The sequence below is a fragment of the Lactuca saligna genome, chromosome 6 (assembly GCF_052625555.1).
Source record: "Lactuca saligna cultivar CGN05327 chromosome 6, ASM5262555v1, whole genome shotgun sequence".
Classification (NCBI taxonomy): Eukaryota; Viridiplantae; Streptophyta; class Magnoliopsida; order Asterales; family Asteraceae; genus Lactuca; species Lactuca saligna.
Window position 1 is genome coordinate 49,903,464 of NC_136422.1, and position 23,377 is coordinate 49,926,840.

Genomic DNA, 23,377 nt, shown 5'->3' on the forward strand with positions numbered 1-23,377 from the left:
GTTATGACCCGCCGAAGTTTTACGGCAAAACCGACACGGCATCGGAAGACATAAAATAGTGAATTTACGATAGAAGACTTTTTAGCCTTAGAAATATAAACAAAAGTCGTAGAATATGTTAAACTAAGAACATCGATAAAAAGAACGCCCAAATCTGACTCCGTATGAAGAAGTTACGATTTTTCGAAGTTTCGCACTAGCAGTGTACTGCCCGAAATTCAAATGTTTGATCGAGCGGTTTTTAGCCGACACGACCTAAACGAGAATCGAAGATCTCGTTAAGAGTAACGTAATGAGAAAAAGATGGGCGAAAACGGATGTCGGATGAAGAAGTTATGAGGATTTAACAGACCAATCCTATCTCGACCCGTTGATAAAATAAAATTTAAAATTGAGTCAAAATTAGCCAACGAAGTCTAAACGAAAGTTGTAGAGTATGTTCCCACCTTCGCGTGGATATAAAGAAAGTCAAAAACGGAGCTCGTATGCGAAAGTTACGAATTTTTGAAGTTAGGACTCGAAAATGCGAAACCTGTTGCGAAGATGATGACGTGGCCGCTTCTGAGCCGTTGCTTGCTGACCAAGGCTTCGCTCCGGATCGCGCCACGACGACTCGCATTACGCTCCGCGTACGAGGTCTGGTACGCCCCGCGTACCTTCAGCCTTATCCGTCCGCGTCCGAGTGCGAGCCAGCTGTTGCGAGCTGGCAGCCACCTCCGAGCTACGCCCCACGTAGCGCTGCTGAACGCGCCGCGTATCCGAGGCCCTCGCGCCTATAAAAGGGGGCCGAAGGTGCCCTCATTTTTCACACCATTTCTCATTCTCTCTCTAGTTTCTTTCTCTCTCTAAGGTTCCAAACCATCCCTAAAGTCTAGGTGAAACCTTAGCACCCTAAGGAAGCCCCGAGGCTCCCGGAGTCCCGAGAAAAAAGAGTTTTTCGGTTTCGAAACGCTGCTCCAATTAAGTCCCGGTTTTCAATAAAATTCGCTGTAAGTATGCTACGCTTACGCAATTTTTAATATAGCTTTCAAATATTTATGGGAATGTTATTAGGTCCTTAAAATAATTATTTGGGCTATTATTATAAGATATATCGAGTATTATTAATGCTTAATAATACTCAGACTAATTAATTTGTCGCGGTTATCATTAAACTAAACCCTAGTGGTATCGATACTAGGTTTTATCGAAGGAATATCATTTTGAGAGTATCAAAGCGCTGTCCGAGTGCTGAGTCACCACCTAATCAGGTGAGTGCATAGTTACCTTCAACTTACACATAGATATGAAGTATTTTATATAAATTACGTGCTATGTGTGCATATTATCTGAATACTTGCTATCTATGCTAGATGAACGTTGTTATACATGTTTTCAATGATTTAAACTGTATACGTATTTTATATCTACGAAAATGTTGGGGTAAAACATGGGTAGATGTAATAGGTGATGTGTGATAAAATGATGAGAGGCCTCGATGTTGTCATTGTTGATCCAGTCATCTAGCGGAGTATAGATGACGACCACGGACTCTTCTAGACAGTCCAGTGGAACACTAGCAGGCTCGCAACCTGTAGGTGTTGTGAACGATGTGTTCACCGGTGTACTCCATCCCCCACATGGTTGCCTATTAGGACATTTATTGCTGAGGAATCCCCTTAGCAGTAGTGTCCGTCCCGATGATGATCCTTAGGCTAGGTCCCTTATGATAGGTGTTTAGGGACGTAAAGTGAGGATAACGGGAACGGGTAATCGGGTTATTGTTGATTGATGAAATTAATAAACTTATTTATTGTGGGTTGAAAACCCTATGTGCTCACCAGGCTCCCAAGCCTGACCCACTTAGTTTTATGTATTACAGGTAGTGGTGCATGAGTATAGGTGTGATGTTTTGGACGAGGGATTACGGATATAGGCCTGTAGATATGAAATAATGTAGTAAGGCTTATATTGTACTGTTTATACTTTTGATCTGTACGAACATGACATCCCAAGTCTTTTAATGAAATACATTTCTATGGAAATGCTTTTGATAAATCTTTATCATATTATTGTTTTGGGACAAATTCCGCAATCCTTTTATTAAAAGATAACTCTGATTTTGAAATAAAGTATAAACAAAACCGGTCTTTTCTGGCCGTGATTTTGGGGATGTCTCAATTCTTTTTACCTAAAGTGGGATAAAAGAGATATATGTGGGCCCCTCGATGATTTAGTGATGACACCCTAAAGTGCTTGGCCAAGCCAAGACTGATTTGATTTATTCAATCAGTCATGGTCATCATAAATCGGAAATCGGGAAATGGAACATAGACTGAGAGAATGATCAAAATCCATGACTCATGTCTATACAATATCTAGAATGGAGGAATATATGATCCCTTATCTAAAGGACACGTCACTGATAAGATTAGAGTTCGACAACGGCTTTTGGTAGCTAAAATTTGCTAGTCACTTTTTGAAGTTATACTTGCAACTATAGTTATTAGACTTATCCAAGTGGGAGATGGTTGGATTAGGTGTCTAAGCCCATAACTATAATTGATATGTACTTGAATTGATAGTAGCAATGTCCTTTTGGGTTGCCTTCAAACCTGGCAATGGAATAGGATAATTATTGGAGAGAGAAGAATGATTTATTAATTTATTGCTTGGTTAATAAATTAATTTGAAATCAAGATAAATGATTTATTAATGTATTATGGATATAATATATTGATTAGAAATCATATTGTTTAATTAATATTTAATCACAAATTAATTTGGAATTAATTTTAGGATTAAAGGAATTAATTGAAACTGCAAGGACTAAAGGTGACAATGCTCAAAAGTTGAGCATTGAGGCATTCTAGAATCTCCCTTAGAGGTTGGGAGCGAAATATAGAGTGTCCTAGGGTTTCCTTGGGCTCTAAGGGTGCCTTGGAAGTCTTAGGGATGAAGTTAAGGGATTAGGGTTATCTAAGATACACCTGCCTTATCCTAAACCTTCCTTATCACCTATATAAGCCCCTATAGGGTTGGATTTCGTCTAAGGAACTTCAAGAAAGGCTTAGAGCTGAATTTTCCACTTCCCTTCTCTCTCTATTGTAATCCTTGGTTGCTAGGTTTGTTTGTGAGCCATTAGAGGCGTGACACTTGTGACGTTTGCTACCAAAGCTCAAGATCTTCAAGGATTTGATTGTTATTACAATATAACAATCAAGGTATGTATCCTAACCCTAATTATATGTTAATTTCGAAAATTACATGTGCCTCCTAGGGTTTTATAGTTTTTGTATGTCTAATAGTGAAAACATAGATCCTCACATTAGGGTTGAATGCACACATAGGATTGTTTGCTATGTATGAATGAGAAATAGTTGATTCTTAGGGTAGATCCTTAAGAGTAAAGAAGACAATGGGGATGGGTAATTAGGTTAAATGTTTGACGATTAAACATAATAATTATATTATTGTGGGTTGAAAACCCTATGTACTCACCAGGTTTCCAACTTGACCCACTCAGTTTATTTATATCACAGGTGTTGATATGAAGTCACATTACACTAAGAGATTAAGGAGATGTAAATTACTAGTGATAATGAATGTAAGTTCTGTTTATGCCTATGTTATTGTATTGGCGATGACATCCAAAATGTTTTAAAATGAATAAAAATACTTTTCTTCGCAAATGCTTTGATAACGTATTTATCATGTTTTACTAGGAACAAATTTTTCAACATTTTTATTAAAAGAGGTACTCTGATTTTTATAAAGCATAAACAAAATCGGTCTTTTCTGGCCATGAAAATGGGGATGTCATACAAATCATGCAAAAATTTGGGACTTTTGGGACAAGAAAATCACCAAAAAGCTATCAAAACAAGATCTACATAATACAAGCACAAAGGTAGAAGCTTTTTACCTTCTAGAGCTTCTAAATGATAAGATGATCCCATATATACAAGCTTGCTTCACTCTCCAAACACCTTGATGAAACTTATTCTTCTTCAACCACACAAGAAACACACTCTTAACTCACACATACACCAAGTAGAAGCAAGGGTTTGCCAAAACCGATATCAGGACTTGGAGGCTGAAAGGATGGGTGTAAAAGGTCCATAACGGGGTTTAAATACCCAACAAACCCTAAAAGTTAGAGTTGCACTCGGACATACGTACGCCCTATATACATATGCATACACCCTACATACCAGGGTGTGCCCTAGTACGCCTAGCGTACTGCCCCTCCGACCAAAATTATCAATTTGCCCCTCGGGCCTCTTAGGGCTAAATTCCACCAAATTCAAAGACCAACATGACATATTAATTACCGAGGGAAAGTTTTGAAAATACCTGGAATCACGAGATGTTACATTGGGCCACTAGCCTTTCTGACTTTGGGCCATTGTTAGACTTTGGGCCTTCTTGGATTTGGTCCTAAATTGGGCTTTGGGTGTCCTTTAGGAATTAGGCAACTATTGTGCTTTTAGTGCCATTGAGTTTGGGCCTCGATTATTGGGCCAAGTGAGGAAAGGGTAAAATGATCTTTTACTCTGGGTGTTGGACAAATGAACTAAAATCCTGGTTATGGCTTATGGCCTAATTATTAATTAGGGTTTTATTTGATTGGTTACCATGGGGATTCTCCAGTTCAGCAGCCTGATCATCTGTTTGATTGACAACAGACTAAGGTGAGTTTGCTCACTATACTTTAGGACACTAGGATACGTTATGTGCTTGTAGTCTTTGTGAATCATGTTGTATATGTTGTATGCCACTGTGCTTGTTTGATATATATATATATATATATGGAGTGAAATAGACCCGGTAAAGCCTTGTGCTGACATATTAGTTGATATAAACTTAGGGGTGAAATAGACCCATTACGGATTGGACCGGCGTATGAGTTGAAATAGAGTCGGGGTGAAATAGAGCTGACACAACCTTGAGCTGGTGTATATGTATGGTATGCGGTATTTTGGGGAACTTACTAAGCTTCGTGCTTACAATTTTCAGCTTATGTTTCAGGTACTTCTGGATCGAAGGGGAAGAACTCAGGATGATCGCATCGCGCACCATGACTTTTCACTTATTTGACTATGATGTATTTTGGATGATTATGAATACATTATTATTTCCTTTGGGTTTTGATAAACATGTTTTGTTGATGTTTTATTTAATATGAAAATAATTTGTTTTGTTTTGAATTTTGGGACGTTATAAAAATCTTGAAGTTTCAAGAGGAGGATGAGATTGTGGGTCAATTCCCCAATTGAAAGGTTTCTGTATCTAAGTTTGGTTTGTTAGGTACCTTGTAAATCCAAGGGTATGTTGATGGATTTCATTGAGATTGCGACAACAATGCTAGGAAGAGTTTCCAAGGTTTTCATTTGAGATTTAGAGATTTCTTTACGATTTTTCGATCTTTATGTGGAGGATCTTCATATGCCATTTTGCATACTAGGAGTCAATGTTGGCACATTTGACTGAGCCGGTGCAATGTTTGGGCATTGTATGCATTAGATAACAGTAGTTTGAATCTTAAATAGGGGAGGATTAGGTATATTGATTGGAAGATTATCAGTCGACACGATTTTGCAGGTCTAGTGTAAGGGGTAGAAGGAACCTACGGTTCAATGGTACGAGGTTTTAGTTCAAGGTTATTGTTGCATGTAAGAAGGAAAAATCAGGATACCAACTAAGAGCTAGTGGATATGAAGTCTTCTCATTGCATTCTTCGATCGTTGGTTGTTTCGTTTATCAACAACAATTTAGGTTATTCGAAGGATTCAAGTTGTATCATCTAAGGGTGTAACTGATGATTCATCACTTAGTCAAGTTCATTAAAGGTTGCATCTTGGTCCTTGTGAAGGTGCCCTTTAGATTTCTTTGTTGTGAAATTGTTGCTTCTTGTGGTCTGAGATGACAACTTGTCTTAGTTATTAGAAGATAAGATATCTTAGCAATGATGTTCAGTTTTTAGTTATGATCGTGGTTACGCAAGTTCTTTAACTATGATTTATGAATAATGATTGATGAACATACAATTGTCCTGAAAGTAATTTTGTTAAAATGGATGCTTTTATTATTTTAAAAATGAAAAATTTAGCCTGGAGCTTGGGATGTTGCACTTAGGGCATGTGTGTTAGATTTCGACGGGAGTTGGGATACTTATCTTCCATTGGACGAGTTCTCCTACACAATAGTTATCATGTCAGTATCGATCGACCTCCCTTCGAGATGCTATATGGGAGAAAATGTCGGACCCCAATTTGTTGGGGCGAGATCGGGCATCAGGTTATGGGGAGTACTGAAGTAATACTCAAGACCATCAAGTTAATTTAGCAAGTGCGAGGTCGACTGCATACCACACACATTCGCTAGAAGAGTTATGATGAACGACGACGACCAACAATTAGACCTCGAGTTTCAAGTGGGAGATTATATGCTTCGGATGGTGTCACCTTGGAAATGTGTCATCCGATTCCGCAAGAGGGGCAAGTTATGCCCTCGGTATATTGGTCCCTTCAGGAATATCGCTCAGGTGGGCAAGGTTGCATATCGATTGGACCAGCCTGATGAGCTCAGCCATATCTACAACACATTCCACGTCTCTCAGTTACGAAAATGTCTATCTGATGATTCTGTAGTTGTTCCCTTTGATAATATTCATGTGGATAAGCATCTGAATCATGTGGAGAGACTGATCGTGGTCCTTGATACAAAGACCTTGCGCAACAAGGTGGTGTAGCTAGTTAAGGTGAAATGGTAGCATTAGAAGGGTTCAGAATGGACGTGGGGCATGAGGAGGAGTTGAAAGAGCATTACCCAGAGTTATTTGTTGCAACGAACTTTGAGGACAAAGTCTGATTCAAGTGGGGGAGAGTTATAACACCAATATCCTCAAGTATATTCCTTTTTATTATTCTTGTTATTTTGGGAAGTTTAGTCCTACACATGATGTAAGATAGTCTCCTACGCTAAGCGTATGAGGAAACAAGGATACGAGGACTTAATATGCTACGTGGGGCATACCTAGGGCTACACATGGTGTAGGAACGTTCGATCTAAAACCCTAATTTTGGGGGTTTTGGACCTATCTAAAGGCCTAAACTCCTCGAGGCCCTATCCATAATTAGTCTCTACTCTCTCCTTCACTCCCCTCCAAACCTTAACCTCTTTGTTTTAGTTTGGAGCCTTAAATGAGGTTTTGTGTGCTTTTTTTTTCTGAAAAAGGAGTCCATCAAGAGGCATTGGTGAACTTCAAGCTTGTAGATCCAGACTTTGCTCTTCTTCAACATTCTTCAGGAGGTATAAAGCTTGAACCTTGATGATTCCTTTGATATATCTAGGTAGCTATGTGTTTTTATGTGCTTTTGTCCCTTAACATTAGTCCTAATTAGTATGAGATACTTCAAAACCTCATGTGTATCATTTTTGGTCATTTTTGAGCTTGTTGAGTCGTAAAAATGGGAACTTGGTCCTCCTATACATCCATGCATGAGCTTTTGAGCATTAGAGTGTGTTTTGGACTTAGGGTTTGATATTATACTCTTTTAAGTCATGCAAAGGTGTAACGCACCGATCTTCAGGTAATTGACTTACATAAGAACTTGATTTCAAGGTCTACTCGACGAGTTGTTAGCCCTACTCGTCGAGTAGCAGCGGGTTGGTCCGCCTGTTTAGTGATTTACTTGACGAGTCCAAGTAGGGACTCGGCGAGTAGGAGTTGGCAGATGAAACCCTAAATCCCATGGTTTTGGCACCCTATTTAAGGATCACATATTCTCTTTAGCCTCTCTTACTGCCTCTCTTGAATCCAGAAACCCTGATTCGTGTTTGCCCTCTTTTGTGTGTGTTCTTGACATTGAAAGAAGATCCTTTGGAGTTAAGAGCTTAGAGTGCAAGAATTTAGAGCTAATGGCTATTATATATCCAGATTCTTCTTTGGTTTGGCATCATTTTGAAGGTAACAAGTTGTTACATTGACTCTCCTTTGATTAGAACCCCTCATGGTTGGGTTTCGAGCCCTTTTTAGGGTTTTGTGGTGATTCTCTGTGTTGGGTCAAGATCTGAGGTTGCAACCTCAGATCTGAACTCCTTTAGCCTCTCTTTATCATAAAGTTTAGTATTTGCTAAACTATGACCTATCCCATTGCCTTAAGCCACTCCTTTTAGCTTGTTTTGGGTCACACCATCTTGCATGCATGTAAAGTTTGCAACTTTACATGATAATCATGCCCTAGAAGGTTAGATCTGCAGTTTGTAGCCTTTACATGAATTAAAAAGCTTATGTATGGATGAGGGATTTAAGGTACTCGACGAGTCATTTGAAGGTGGTCATGGAATCGACGAGTTGGATTAACAACTCGGTAAGTCTGATGAAGATTGCCTTAGACTCGACGAGCCTGTAGAGCAGCTCAGCGAGTTGGTTAGGGTTTTCCCAAATCGTTAGATGTGTATAAACTTGTTGTGTTGCATGTGGGAAACCTCGACGAGTGGCCTCAGAGCTTCGATCGTGAGCCATAGGAACTCGACGAGTCACTCCGGTGACTCGGCGAGTGGACGAGTATTAAAGAAACTCGGCGAGTAGCTGAGGGTACTCGATGAGTTAAGGTCAATATGGACTGTTGACCTTGAATTTGACCATGAGTTGACCCGTTGACTTTTGAGGATAGTTTTGGAAAGATTGGAGATTTACGAGTATGGTTCGTAATAAATATAAGTGGTGGTGTTCGTGTCAGTGATCCGAGAGTTTGAGCTTATTCATGCGATTCGGCATTTCAAGGTGAGTTATCCTCACTATACTCAAGGGTCTAAGGCACCAAGGCCGACCCTGTGGAATGTATGTGGTTATGTTATGCTAATATGATATGCTAGACCGGTATCCTAGAGGGTAGGATAATATTATATGATATGTGGTATAGATTGTTAGATCGGTATCCTGGTAGATAGGATGATATGATGAGCTATGTGGTAGGATCTGTTAGATCAGTATTGTATGTAGACTGTTATGTGATTATCTGTTATATGTGCACATGTCTGTTTAGTGGTTGAGGTTTATCTGCTTTGCGCGGAGGCCAATAGACCGGGGCATTCCAACATGGTTGGTTGAGGGCCTAGGGTATTCCATCATGAGGATGATTGGACCCATAGTGTGTTGGCATTCCAACCTGGTGGTTGAGGGCCTGGGGTATTCCAACCCGATGGTTGATTGGACCCATTGTATACTGTGTTTATGATAATATGTATATTAGTGAGTATGGGTATTTTGGGGGAACTCACTAAGCTTTTGAGCTTACAGTTTCAGTTTATTGTTTCAGGTACATCAGGGGATCGAGGCAGGGCAAAAGACGTGATCACACCGCTCCTCACATTTTGATATGTATTATGGGAAAACTCTGATAAAGATTATTTTGGAAACAAACTTGTAGTAACTATTGGTTTTTAAATGTTTTTGGAAAGTTTAAATTTGGCTTAAAGTTTATGGGTGTTATAAAAGGCATAAAGTCAGAGACTTTATCACTTAGGAAGTTTTTGAGGTTGATATCCGAGAATTGGATGGTTGGTCGTTATGCATTAAGAGTTTAATGAAAAGTTGGCAAAAAGCGTTGTTACGCAGGGCGTAATTTAGGATATGTATGACGTAGCCTGAATTGTCCCCAATTGTCATCAAAGGCAGTCGTAGGGCGTAGAGCATGGGGTACGTGGGTCGTAGTGCCATAAAGGGATTTTGGACAAAGTTAGATTAAGGGTCAAGTAGAGTAGGCCCTAGTCTTGGAAGGGTAAAATGGTCTTTTACCCCTTATAGAGATAATGATTATAGGCTAAGACCCTTGAGTATGAATTGTTTCCTTAATCTCTAATTAGGGTTTTATTGTGTATTGTTTAGTGTGTGGAGTTCCAGTTTCGGTAGCCTGAGTGTGAGATGTGTTTGTCTACAAATTAAGGTGAGTCTCTTCAACATACGTGTGGGTCGAAGGAACCAATGTCGGCCCATTGGATTGTGTTATGTAAGATGCTAGCTATTTTTATGACACTTGCGTGTGTTTTTTGGGCGGGGCCAGTTATGTATGTTGAGCGGGGCCCGTTATGTATCCTAGGCGGGGTCCGATTGTATGTTGGGCGGGTTCTATTATCATGGCGGGGCCCGACATGTGGATAGGGTCCGAGATTTATGTATGGTTATGTGGTATTTTGGGGAACTCAGTAAGCTTTGTGCTTACGGGTTCATGGTTTAATGTTTTTAGGTATTTCCAGTTCAAAAAGGAATGACCCGACGTGATCACACCACATCCCCTTGATTTTAGTTTGCATTGATATTTGATTCCACTCTAATGCTTAGAATATTTTATATTATGGTTGTTTTGGAACAAATTTATTGTATTTTGGAGGTTTGAAAAATAAAAATTTTACCACTATTTTTGGGATGTTATAAATTTGGAGACAATATTTCATCTCTTTATGAATCTCCATCTTAAACCCACCAACTTTTTGATGTAAGACCTAAACTAAAAGTATGTAGTAATGTTTTTTGGTTGGTTGTTTGCGACAGGTTCCATGACATAAGTCATGATATTAGTTCATAAATCAGAATATTTCTTTAATTCAAATTAACTCTAAGTCATGATATTGGTTCATAAATCAAAATATTTCTTTAATTCAAATTAACTCTAAGTCGTGATATCGGTTGGTTTTGCTAGAAGCTCTGATTTTGTGCTTCCCCTGTTACTTGCTACTATGTTTATGATATAATCATTTAGTATTTTCATTGGCTTATATAATCAAATTACATGCCATATCATCTTCAACAACTAGCTTAAATGAAAATGCATCGAACATTTTTCACTTCTTGAGACACCATTTTGGTATGTGCCTTTTAACTTGGGCTTATATCTCTTTTTCTCTATCAGTTCTAAAGAATGTGACCTTCATATTTTATTTGACTGAAATGTCTTTAACGGAACATGTTAATATATATTCTAGAGCCAAAATGTACAAATTTGAAAGCATGCAGTATAACACCTGTACAATGGAACATGTTAATATATATCCTAAATTTGGTATATATCTTCTCATGGATTATTGAGGTTTGGTTTTAAAAAATAGATTGTTCTTAATTTTTGAATACAGCAGGAAACTGCCTTTCCTTTATTTACCCTTTTGTTTCTTTTTTCAAGTATAATTTATTTAGGGACATAAACATATTTCATGGTAGTGACCATTGATTTGATCCAAAGTCACGGTTTATATTAAGATTGGTTGCAATGTGATGTCTTGCAAGAAACAAGAACACTAATTCCAATACGAAAGTTATGATAGAAATGTGTTTTAAGAGAATAATAAAGCATCACATGCATTGTTCTTATAAGAAATAAAAATACAGTTAGTCCTTCCAACAGGTTGTCATATGTCTTTGTGGTTTGCATATTTTTTGATTTCGTGAACATGTATAACCTTGCCATTCATGCTCTGATATATATTCCAGTGATAGATATGTTCTAGAAGGTCTTTTTGTTGGTGTAGATGATTTTTTTCATTGATAAAGATCTAACCTGTAGGTATGTTTGTCATTTTTTTCTTTGTTAGTAAATAACTTTGACAACATAGAGAAATGTGTGTTATCTAATGTTAGATGTCAAGATGTGAAGTACATGATAAATATTTAAATCTTGATATTAAGGGTTAATTTTTTGTATTTCATTATCTTCAAATCTCAACATTCATAACTAATTACATGTTTTTAATGACATAATGGCTTTTTTTCATAGATGGTTGCTTTTTATGAATTGTGTATTAGAGAGTATCGACAGATGAGAGTTAGTGGAGCTAAAGCACTAATATCTCACGAGAATTAGAAATTGGTTGGATGTATCACTTTGGCTATGTTTGACGTATTAACTGAAAAACTAGTTGATAAAAAGTTAGTAGATAGTTAAAAAACTATCTGATAAAAAAATAACGTTTGGTAAAACTAGTTGAAAAAATATGAAATGACATAAAAGACATTTAAAAGAATGTGTTTTTTTTATAATTAATTAATGGGTATATTTGAAAATTTAAAAAAAAACTCTTAAAAAGTTAGTCTAAGTAGCTTTTTAAAAAACTAGCTTATAAGCTACTTTTTAGCTTGCCGAACATGACAACTTAAAAATACTTGAAAAATAAGCTAGATTTTCAGCTATATGTGACGCATCGAATACAATCTTTATCTACTTCATATACACAACATTGGGTGGATGTTTAAAGTAGGGATGAGCATAATAACCGAAAAACCGAACCATAACCAAATTAACCGATATAACCAAACCATAATAACTGAACCATTTTAAAAACAGTTGGTTCGGTTTCTAATTTTTGTTAATCGATAACTAACGGTTCGGTTATGGTTTTATAGGTTAACCGAACCATTATTAATCGAACCGCTAACTTTATATTTTAATATATAAAAATTATAGATCATATATAAAATAATATAGTCAAACTTATTTAAGATCCATTAAAAATTTGAAAATATAAATCATTAATCCTCACTTATCAAGAGACGAACGAACAATCAAACCATCAAATGTTGATCACGTAGACACACACAATCTTTCAATCATGCATTGAGTTAGATTATTGATTAAGGTTGTAATTCCTAATCAGCTAATTCTATAATTTGTAAACATTATTCACAATTAGTTTAATCTTCACACTTATAATCCTAATCCAAGGCTTCTCACACCGTTAATCCTAATAAAAGACTGTTTGGACTTTATGGTCCTGTTTGAAGGTTTTTTTTTGACTTTATAATCAAAACTTCTAGGTAAGTTAAGTTTTTGGTTCTTCTTGACTCTGTGATATATTAATAATGTATATTTTTGAATTTTTTTGACTTTTCTTATTTACAGTTTTTGACTTAATCATATTGAATGTATATGAGTGATTGATTTTTTTTTTTATCCAATAACACATAAAATAAATGTTTGACTCTTTTATTTTATAGTTTTGATTTAATCGTATTGAACGTGTATGAATGTTTGGTTTTTATTTTAATATTAATATCAATTATCAATATATGAAATTAAAAATGTCAAAATTTTTAATGTTTTATATTTTTATTGAATGTTTTTTATTTTGAATGTAACTATGTGTTATCTCACTCTAAGTATTAAAGGTAGACATTTTATTCTATTACTATAAGTTAGGTTACAAACATCGGCGTCGAGGATTTTTTGGTATTTTATTTTCATTTTTTATGCTAATATACTTTCGTTGTTTATATTATTTTGAACATTATGGTTAACCAATATTAACCATTAACCAAAACCGTTAACCGATAAAAACCATTAACTATAACCAATATTAACAATACCCAATAGTTACAAAAATGCATTAACCAATTATAATGATTATGGTTCGGTTTTAACCAATAACCGAACCAACCACCTTATACACACCTCTAGTTTAAAGCTTATTTTAATATTCGCAGGTGTAAGTTCGGAAACTTAAAAAATATTAATTGAAAATATTGAAGTTATGTTTATTGACAATCAATAAACAGATTATGTTATCTAAGTAGATAAAATTGTGGTGTTAACTATGTAGTTTAAGTTGTTTGTTTGTAATGAGATTCGACTTGGTGATTTGATATTAATTTGTTTTGTTAATTCATGAGACTATGGGATGTGTTTATTGTGTTATAGTTTGAATAGAAAACTTATGGTTATTTGGATATGTAAATATATTATTATTGTGAAGTTCATGTAAAATTTTCATTGTTCGTTTAATTGTGATATGATCATGTAAATCATTTATAATATAAATTAAATTTTATTGGTTATTAATAATTTAAATCTTTTATAAATATTTTATCTATGGTTTTCACAGATTGTAACTTAATTTATTATAATAAAATAGTTGTTATTATTTATTAAAAGAATTTATTACTACAAGTAAAATTTAAAATATATTAATATAACATAATAAAATACAAGTAATATTTATTATAAGATCCAAAATATGCTGCTATAAATGAGGTTCTTAACTATTTTTCGCAATTAATCGCATTATTTCAGTGAATTTTACTGTAAATTGTAATATATATATATATATATATATATATATATATATATATATATATATATATATATATATATATATATATAATATAACAATATAATAATCCAACTAAAATACAATTCTTATTTAACTTACGAAAAAAAAAATCAGTTTGGTGGATACATAGTCTTGCTTTTGGGTGCTAACTAGAATATGCCACGTGTGATCCCTCTCTCCAGACACCCAGTATAAAATATCGTAAACCTCGTTGCTTGATTTTTCTCTCAAACCCTCAAACTTTTGAGGCGTCGTCTTCCCTTTTTTTCTCTTCACACCGACTCCATCTACCTATCGGCCGGAGGTGATTCCTATCGCAAACGCTTTCAATCTCGATCAATTCCTAGATCTTTCACTTTCCGATCTCAAGGTATCGATCTGATCGAATATCATGTTTCTAGGGTTCGTTGTTCATTGAAATCGTGATTTTTGGTTTTCGATGTGATTTTAATCTTGTTTGTTTGGTTTTAGATGGTGTCTGATGCGAGCAAGAAGAAGGCGCTCCAGAAGAAGGCAGCAGCGGCTGCCAAGAGAGGAGGTAAAGCAGCAGCCGCCGCTACTTCGGCTAAGGCGGCGGCTGTTGGTACGATGAACGGAAGTTCTAGTACCGATAACTTGTCGAATGGGATGGGGTCTCTTGTGATATCTGACCGGACTTGTACCGGCGTTCTTTGTTCTCATCCGCTGTCTAGGGATATTCGGGTAAGAACAAAAGTGAAAATTGGATCTGTATTTCTATAAATTTGAGTTTTTTATTTTTCTTTATTGTTTAAATTGCTATTTAGGTTGATCCAGTTATAAAACAACACCTAGGTTTAGAAATTTAACAGGCTGTGAGCGAAAAGTGGTTTTTATATTGTTTAATACGTTTTCTAGGGTTCTTAGTTTTGATAAAGCGATGAATTGACTAGCTTCACATATTGATAATATAATCATATTAGTTGAAATACTTCAGAAATCAGGACCATCGAATTATATTCATCTCCCAGAAAAAAAAAGGATATTTTTGTGCTGTTTAGATATTATTCTATCATGTTAATGGTTTATTGATTTGTGTATGTTATCCATGCTTGATGTTCTTCCTTAAAGTTACTTATTTTTTAACTAATGAAGCTTTTATGACTTATTTAGTGGTGTATAATTGTATATGGTTGACCCTGCTTCTGTATCTTTTGTGTTTTTAATATGTTATATGAATCCTTCTTTTGGAAGCGAATTTTGCTGGATTCTTTTCCATGTTTGTTTCATTTTATCATATCTTCAAGTTTTAAGTTTTGTAATGAGGAATCTTTTATTATTTTTATAGCCAATCTATAACCCAATTTCTAAATTATGATTACAGATAGAGTCTCTGTCACTTACTTTTCATGGACACGATCTTATTGTTGACACTGAACTGGAGCTTAACTATGGGAGGTATGCACTTTGCACTATTCTCTTATGTCACATACTTTTTTTCCCACCATATAGTTTTTCTTACATTTATTTACCATATATCACTTTTCAGACGTTATGGTTTACTTGGTTTAAACGGATGTGGTAAATCCACACTTCTAACATCAATTGGAATGAGAGAACTTCCAATCCCTGAACACATGGACATCTTCCATCTCACCAGAGAAATCGAAGCATCTGACATGTCATCACTTGAAGCTGTCATGAATTGTGATGAAGAAAGGCTCAAATTGGAAGCAGAAGTTGAACGCTTAGCTGCTCAGGTTCTAACATTACAAAAAAAAATCGAGTCTTTACACATTTCTTGAATGTGAATCACAATCTTACTTTGTTTTTTGTTTTTTTCTTTGGTTTAGGATGCTGGTGGAGGTGATGCTCTTGATCGTATCTATGAACGATTAGATGCCATGGATGCATCAACTGCAGAGAAACGTGCAGCCGAGATCTTAAATGGTCTTGGATTTGATAAACAAATGCAAGCAAAGAAAACAAGAGACTTTTCTGGTGGATGGAGGATGCGTATTGCTTTGGCTCGTGCTTTGTTTATGAACCCCACAATCTTGTTACTTGATGAGCCCACTAATCATCTTGGTAAGTTCTTATCCTCTTCCCAAAGTCTAAAATCACATTTTCTTAAATGACATGAATATCTTTTTTTTTTTCTCTCAGATCTCGAAGCGTGTGTGTGGTTAGAAGAAACCCTAAAAAACTTCGAGCGAATCCTCGTAGTTGTCTCCCACTCCCAAGATTTCCTAAACGGAGTATGCACGAACATCATCCACATGCAAAGCAAGAAACTCAAAATCTACACGGGAAACTTCGACCAATACATCCAAACGCGATCTGAACTCGAAGAAAACCAAATGAAACAATACAAATGGGAACAAGACCAAATCGCCAACATGAAAGAATACATCGCGCGATTCGGTCACGGGTCCGCCAAACTCGCCCGCCAAGCCCAATCCAAAGAAAAAACCCTCGCGAAAATGGAACGCGGTGGCCTCACCGAAAAAGTCGCGCGCGACAAAGTCCTCGTCTTCCGCTTCGTCGACGTCGGTAAACTCCCGCCGCCCGTCCTCCAATTCGTCGAAGTCTCCTTCGGTTACACCCCGGAGAATCTCATCTACAAATGTCTCGACTTCGGTGTTGACCTCGATTCCCGTGTCGCGTTGGTGGGCCCCAACGGAGCGGGGAAAAGTACTTTGCTAAAGCTTATGACGGGGGAGCTTGTTCCTCTCGATGGCATGGTGAGACGACACAATCATTTGAGAATCGCGCAGTATCATCAACATTTGGCGGAGAAGTTGGATTTGGAGATGTCGGCGTTGTTGTATATGATGAGGGAGTATCCGGGGAACGAAGAGGAGAAGATGCGCGCGAGTATCGGGCGGTTTGGGCTGACCGGGAAAGCGCAAGTGATGCCGATGAAGAATTTGTCGGACGGGCAGAAGAGTCGGGTGATATTCGCGTGGTTGGCGTTTCGGCAACCGCAGATGCTTTTGCTTGATGAGCCGACAAATCATTTGGATATTGAAACGATTGATAGTTTGGCTGAGGCGTTGAATGAGTGGGATGGAGGGATGGTGTTGGTGAGTCATGACTTTAGGTTGATTAATCAGGTGGCGCATGAGATTTGGGTGTGTGAGAATCAGGCTGTGACACGTTGGGAAGGGGATATTATGGGGTTCAAGGAGCATTTGAGGACTAAGGCTGGGTTATCAGGTTAATGAGTGAGTTGCTATATTTTGTATGCACCGATGTTTGAGCTCGTGAGGCTTGTATTTTGGATATGGCTGCATGGGCTGTTTGTCGATTTATAAAGCTGAAAAGAGTTGTGGGAGAGGGTTATTTTAGGGGCTGGCTTTTGTTGAGCACTTATCGGTTATCAATGTCTCTCTCTCCTTTTGAGGCATCTTGTTTTTAATCTTAGATTTCTTTCTTGCACTATATTTTTGATTTTACTTTAATGAACGTAAACATGGTTTTATTTATGATTGCTACAATTTTTATTGAAGAGTGTAATGACTTGATTCTAAGTAAGTATTTGGATTTCTGTATTATTGATATATTTGTGCATCAACTTGGTTAAGAGGGTTTTTGATTCGTCGAAAGCGTATATGAAATACGTTTGAATGTTGATCGATTGATATGTGACTTTTGAATAGTTCCATTATGAGGTTGTTATTAAACAACTTCATATGTATGCAAATGATTTAGGAAAAATAAGTTAATGGTATTTCACAAGACCCTAAGTAATTTTTACAAAAGAGGTTGTGCGTGAAATGTAAAAGCGATATATTATTGAATAACTATGGTCTGAGCTTATTTATTAAAAGCGATGTTGTGAAAGTCATTAAATTATTTGTCAAGTTATGTAGCGATTGATTGCTACATGAAGCTGCTAGCTTCTCGATGTGCTTGTTCAATCAATTCGTCATTGCCTGTGAAGAGCTACTCATGTTTGACGTATTTCGGTTAACTATCTCACAGGAATCGGCAAGCTTAGGCCCATATAGATTCTAGGTAGGTAGGTGAAAAAAATTTATATCCATAATGCAAGACCTATTGACATATAATCTCAATCAAAATATAACAGCAACAAATTAATCAAAATTTATTTATGTTTAGGTGGAAAAAATAGACTATAAATGATGCTTTATTACTTTAAAATATAATATTAACGAATTAACCAATATACAATAATAACAAATTAACTAAAATTAATTTGGGTTTGATTGTTAATGGATATGAAACATTATGTTTAATTGGATTGTAGTAAAAGGTGCTAGCCTAGCACTACTAGGTAAACCAAATAAAATTCTAAAAATCCGACGGAAAAACTCTTAAGTGTTGTTTCGTTTACAAAATGATTTTGAGGTAACTGAAATTAAAATTGAAAAATGAATTTGGCAGGAATTTGAATCCAATTCCATATATTATGTGGTTGAAGGAATTGGAATTGAACTAATTCTAAATTCAGTTTGGTTAGTAGGAAACGAAATTAGAATCTTAGAATGACAAAACTGTCATTTATTATTATTATTATTATTATTATTATCTGTTTTACTAAATTCTCTTTCGATTTCTATCTTACAAGTAAAAATATATTATATAAATTATAAAAATAATAAAATTTTATTTTATTAATTGAACATTTATTTCATTGGCATAGCGTTGGTAGTTGGTGGTGGTGGGTGATAATGGAGGCGGTAGGTAGGTGGTGGTGGTGATGATGACAGTGACAGAGATATGTGGTGGTAAGTGGGTGGTGATGGCAATGATGCTGACGGTAGCGGTGGTAAGTGGTGGTGACAGTGGTGGTGGTTGGTGGTGTTGGCGGGTGTGGTAGATGGTGGTGCCGGTGACAGTAGGTGGTGGTGGGTGGTAATTGTGACGGTGGTGACAGACTAACAGTAGGTGGTGGTGGAGGTGGTAGGTAGTAATGGTGGTGGTAGATGTTATGTTGTGAAATAAAATAAGGATAATAAGGTAAAATGTTATTTTCCATTAATCCATCATCTTTTTGAAGGAATTCAAAAAGTGTTTTCTCTTATTTGATTTTTTTTATTTTTTTTTTTAGGATTCCAATTCCATTCGTATAAAGTTTAAACCAAACATTAGAATCTGATGGAATTGTATTTATTTTCCCCCCCTGATTCCATTCCATTATAGCGAAACAAACACATCCTAAATCCAAATCGAATATCGGACGGGTTTGGTAAATGCCATGCCCCGCCCGCCCGCCCGCCCATTGCCATTACCATTACTAGGCTTAAAAGATAAAACTAGTTTTAAATTAAAGAAAGCTCTCCTTTGGAATGCTTGATAATGGTGGTACAAATTACATTCAAATTGAATGCTACCATGGCACGTAAAATGCTCAGGTTCTTACAGAAGTGCAAAAACACTAATCACTTAAAACAAACCCATCTCCAGATACTCGTCAATGGCCTCAAAGACAACGACTCTCTATTACACAATCTCATCACTGTTTCGTCCGACCTCATTTCAGTGGATTATGCTTTCAATGTGCTTCAAACTTCGAATTCTCCCGACGTTATTGCTTATAACACAATGATCAAATGCTTCATCGGTCGTGAAAACAACTCTACCACATATAATGCACTGCGTGCTTACAAACAGATGAGGAGCAGAGCGTTTTTGGTATCACCCAACAGTTTCACCTTCACTTTTCTTCTAAAAACAATCGAGTGTTTGGATGTCGGTAGAATGATTCACGGAGAAGTTTTGAAGATGGGTCTTGATGCTTCCAGTGTGTTTGTTGGAAACACCCTTCTAAATTTCTACGCCAAGTGTGGTAATGATGGTGTTGACTTGGCGTCCAAGGTGTTCGATGAAATGCCTGAGAGAGATACCGTGTCTTGGAATACAATGATTGCGATGTATATGGACTGTCAAGAAGTTGAATCCGCTATCAAGTTGTTTGAATCAATGCCAAAAAGAAGCATCGTGACATGGAATTCTGTCATCACAGGGTTAGCAAAGAACGGAAAGATGGAATCTGCACGTTCAGTGTTCGACAAAATGCCTGAGAGAAACGAAGTTTCATGGAACTGTCTAATCTCTGGATATGTCAAAGCAGGCGATTTAAAAAACGCAGAGAACATGTTCGATAAAATGCCTGTAAAGTCTGTGGTAACATCTACATCAATCATATCAGGATACGCTGCATCTGGACATCTTGAATCAGCAAGAAAAATGTTCAATCAAATGGGCACCAAAAGAAATGTAGTAACTTGGAACGCCATGATTGCAGGATATGTAAACAAAAGCCAATTCAACGAAGCTCTTTCTTTGTTTCATTTCATGTTACTTGATAACAAATGCAAACCTGACCACATCACTTTAATTAGCATCCTCTCTGCTTCTTCTCACTTGGGTTCTCTTGAAAATGGCAAATGGATAAGCTCATACATAAACAAAAACAAGATTAATCTCTCAACCCCTTTAGGAAACGCATTAATAGACATGTTCACTAAATGTGGGGACATCGAAAATGGTAAATCAATTTTTAACAAAATGTCCAACAAATGTATAATCACATGGACAACAATGGTGTCAGGGTTAGCTGTTAATGGGAAATGTAAAGAAGCTTTGAATTTTTTTAACAAGATGTGTGATGAAGGAATAAAACCAGATGATGTCATGTTTATTGCTGTTCTTTCAGCTTGCAACCATGGAGGAATGGTGAAAGAGGGGAAGAGTTTATTCCAAAAAATGGTAAATTTCTATGGAATTAAACCTAAAATCGAGCATTATGGATGCTTGATTGATCTTTTAGCTCGATCGGGGGAGTTACATGAAGCAATTAGGTTGATAGAAAACATGGATATGGAGGCTAATTCGGTAATTTGGGCTACTGTGATTAGTGCTTGTAAGCTACATGGAAATGGTGAATTGTTTGAGTATGTAAGCAAGAAAGTATTGGATAAAGAAGGTTTAAATTCTGGATATTTGACATTAATTACAAATTTGAGTTCATCAATTGGAAGGTGGGAAGATGCTTTGAGATTTAGGTTGGAAATGAGAGAGAAAGGAATCGAAAAGATTCCTGGTTGTAGTTTGATTCAAATTGGGGATAGTGTGCATGAATTTGTTGCTAGAGATACAAATCATGTGCAAAGGAGTGATATTTATGAAATCTTGGAGTGTTTAAATGATAACTTGTTGTTAGAATGTGATCTTTGATGACCACTTTTCATAATCAATTAATTATGTTTTCTTACAATGCTATATGTTTTGGGTTTTTTTTAATGCTATTTTTAATCTATATAGGTTACTATAGCTTTATACTATTACAGATATAACAATTGAAAGTACATTGTTATTTCTTGCATTTAGCCCAATTAGGGGTCAAATGCAAGATATAGCGAAGTACTTCCATTTGTTTTTATAATATAGCATCATATTTTCTAATTGTTAATTTTAATGTTTTCTCTTATTAAACCAATGTACTTTCAAAACACAATGCTTAATTTAGGAAAAAAAGGAAAAAAAATAAAATTAATAAGTTAAGAATAAGAAATAAAAGACAGGTGAATTATTAGATAAAGGAAAGTGCATTATTATTTCTTGCATTTAGTATAATCAAGGGCTAAATGTAAGATATTACAATAAACTTCTATTTGTTTGTCTAATATCAAATCATATTTTCATTTATAAATCTTAAGTCCTTAAATTTTATTCTGATGTGAGTGGTTATTTATTTATTTATTTTTTTGTCTAAATGGTCACTGTTGCATGGTGCACTGGTTATTAAATGTTGAAAAGGACTAAAAGAGCAAATCGCTACCTACCTTATAACCCCATAAAGTCAATAAATAACTTTAGAGACTAAATCGACTAACCTTAGAAACTTTGTAGTGTATTTGTGTCATCCCTCTTTAAAATTATGCGAGTAGAGTTACTGTATATATATATATATATATATATATATATATATATATATATATATATATATATATATATATATATATATATATATATATATATATATCACTACAAAAAAAAATGCTAATTAGTGACGAAAGCAAAACGGTCGCTAATAATAGAAGTAGTCGTCACTAAACGATTTAGTGACCAAAATTTTGGTCGTCACTTTTCGTCACTATAGGTCCGTCACAAAACCGATTTAGTGACAAAAATATATTAGTAGTCACTAAATAGTGACTAAAATGTCTTGGTCACTAAATCAACGACAACCCATTTTGTCACTAGATGTTGTCACTAATCAATGAAAATCGTCACTATTTTGTTCCATTTATGACCATAAAAAGTCATCACTAGGTTATTCAACTAGTGATCATACAAAGTCGTCACTGGTTTATACTAATTAATTAGTGATCATAAAAAGTCGTCACCATGTTAATTAGTGACCATACAAAGTCGTCACTATGTTATTCAATTAGTGACCATAAAAAATCGTCATTGATTTTTGTTGCTATTTTTTGTATTTAACCCATTTAAGTAAGTAGTCAATGGTAAAATATACTATGATTCATTTATAAAGATAAAACAAAAATTATTCTCAAATTTAAATACACCCACAATATCTAAGAACAAAAAGCTTGGGGAAATTTATTTTCCACTTGACAGAGTCTAAATTATCATGCACGCATACATCACACACTCAACAAAAACTTAGTACAACTTTTCAGCAAATTACAAAATAAAATGAAAACCTAAAAAAAAAAATCAACTCTTCCCATTTTTTTTCCTGTAATAATTGCATTTACATTCTCATGATCCTTTCATCAACGTGGATGAAATAGTATTTCAATACATAAATCTATTACTTCTTCAAGTGATGCCCAAACAAAGATGTTATCTCAATCTGCAATACATGTATACGATTTAAGTTAACAAAAATCTTTTACTCCACTGAATTTCACTGTTTTTTACTTGACAAAAATCTATCAGCCAAAGAAACTTACAGCAGTCAAAGCTTCCTTAGAGCCTTTACTCCAGAAAAGCTACCATCTGTTACTCCACTGAATTTCACATTCATAATTATAAGTAACCTCATTACATACTTCATTCCTTATAACTAAATCATTATCAAGAAAGTTTTGACTTAATATAGAACTTAAAAGACATATGAAACTCACAAATGATTAATCAATATAAAAAAGCTAAAAAATTCAGTGTGTTTGATGCATATACCTATAATGTGAACCATGGGTTCTCTTCTAAAGATATCAGTTGCATGTGTGCTTCAGGCATCACAATTGCATGTTTTTGGCACCAATATTTGATTGATATTTACAAAAAGAGCCATATATAATAACAAAAAAATCAATCAAAAATGATATTTATAAAA

At 35.6% G+C, this 23,377-nt stretch overlaps 2 protein-coding genes across 2 annotated transcripts; both read left to right on the plus strand.

Annotated features, from left to right (window-relative positions):
• Nucleotides 1–14,287: 14,287 nt before the first annotated feature.
• On the plus strand, nucleotides 14,288–17,603 carry LOC144999618 (ABC transporter F family member 1-like). Its single transcript, XM_078958744.1, has 6 exons — nucleotides 14,288–14,452; nucleotides 14,554–14,784; nucleotides 15,425–15,498; nucleotides 15,590–15,800; nucleotides 15,894–16,128; nucleotides 16,207–17,603. Exons 2-6 carry the CDS (start codon nucleotides 14,554–14,556, stop codon nucleotides 17,262–17,264), a joined length of 1,809 nt encoding a protein of 602 aa, XP_078814870.1. The 5' UTR covers nucleotides 14,288–14,452; the 3' UTR covers nucleotides 17,265–17,603.
• A 1,757-nt stretch (nucleotides 17,604–19,360) lies between these two features.
• LOC144999899 (pentatricopeptide repeat-containing protein At3g29230-like) lies at nucleotides 19,361–21,266 on the plus strand. The gene has a single exon (XM_078959055.1). The coding sequence runs from the start codon at nucleotides 19,366–19,368 to the stop codon at nucleotides 21,244–21,246; it is 1,881 nt and encodes a 626-aa protein (XP_078815181.1). The 5' UTR covers nucleotides 19,361–19,365; the 3' UTR covers nucleotides 21,247–21,266.
• The last annotated feature ends 2,111 nt before the right edge of the window (nucleotides 21,267–23,377 follow it).

Bases quoted from the DNA above. Each gene is read 5' to 3' on its own strand.
- LOC144999618 (XM_078958744.1), top strand. From the start codon at position 14,554: ATGGTGTCTGATGCGAGCAAGAAGAAGGCGCTCCAGAAGAAGGCAGCA. The intron at 15,499-15,589 runs GTATGCACTTTG...ATCACTTTTCAG, and splicing joins CTGGAGCTTAACTATGGGAG to ACGTTATGGTTTACTTGGTT. The intron at 16,129-16,206 runs GTAAGTTCTTAT...TTTTTCTCTCAG, and splicing joins TGAGCCCACTAATCATCTTG to ATCTCGAAGCGTGTGTGTGG.
- LOC144999899 (XM_078959055.1), top strand. From the start codon at position 19,366: ATGGTGGTACAAATTACATTCAAATTGAATGCTACCATGGCACGTAAA.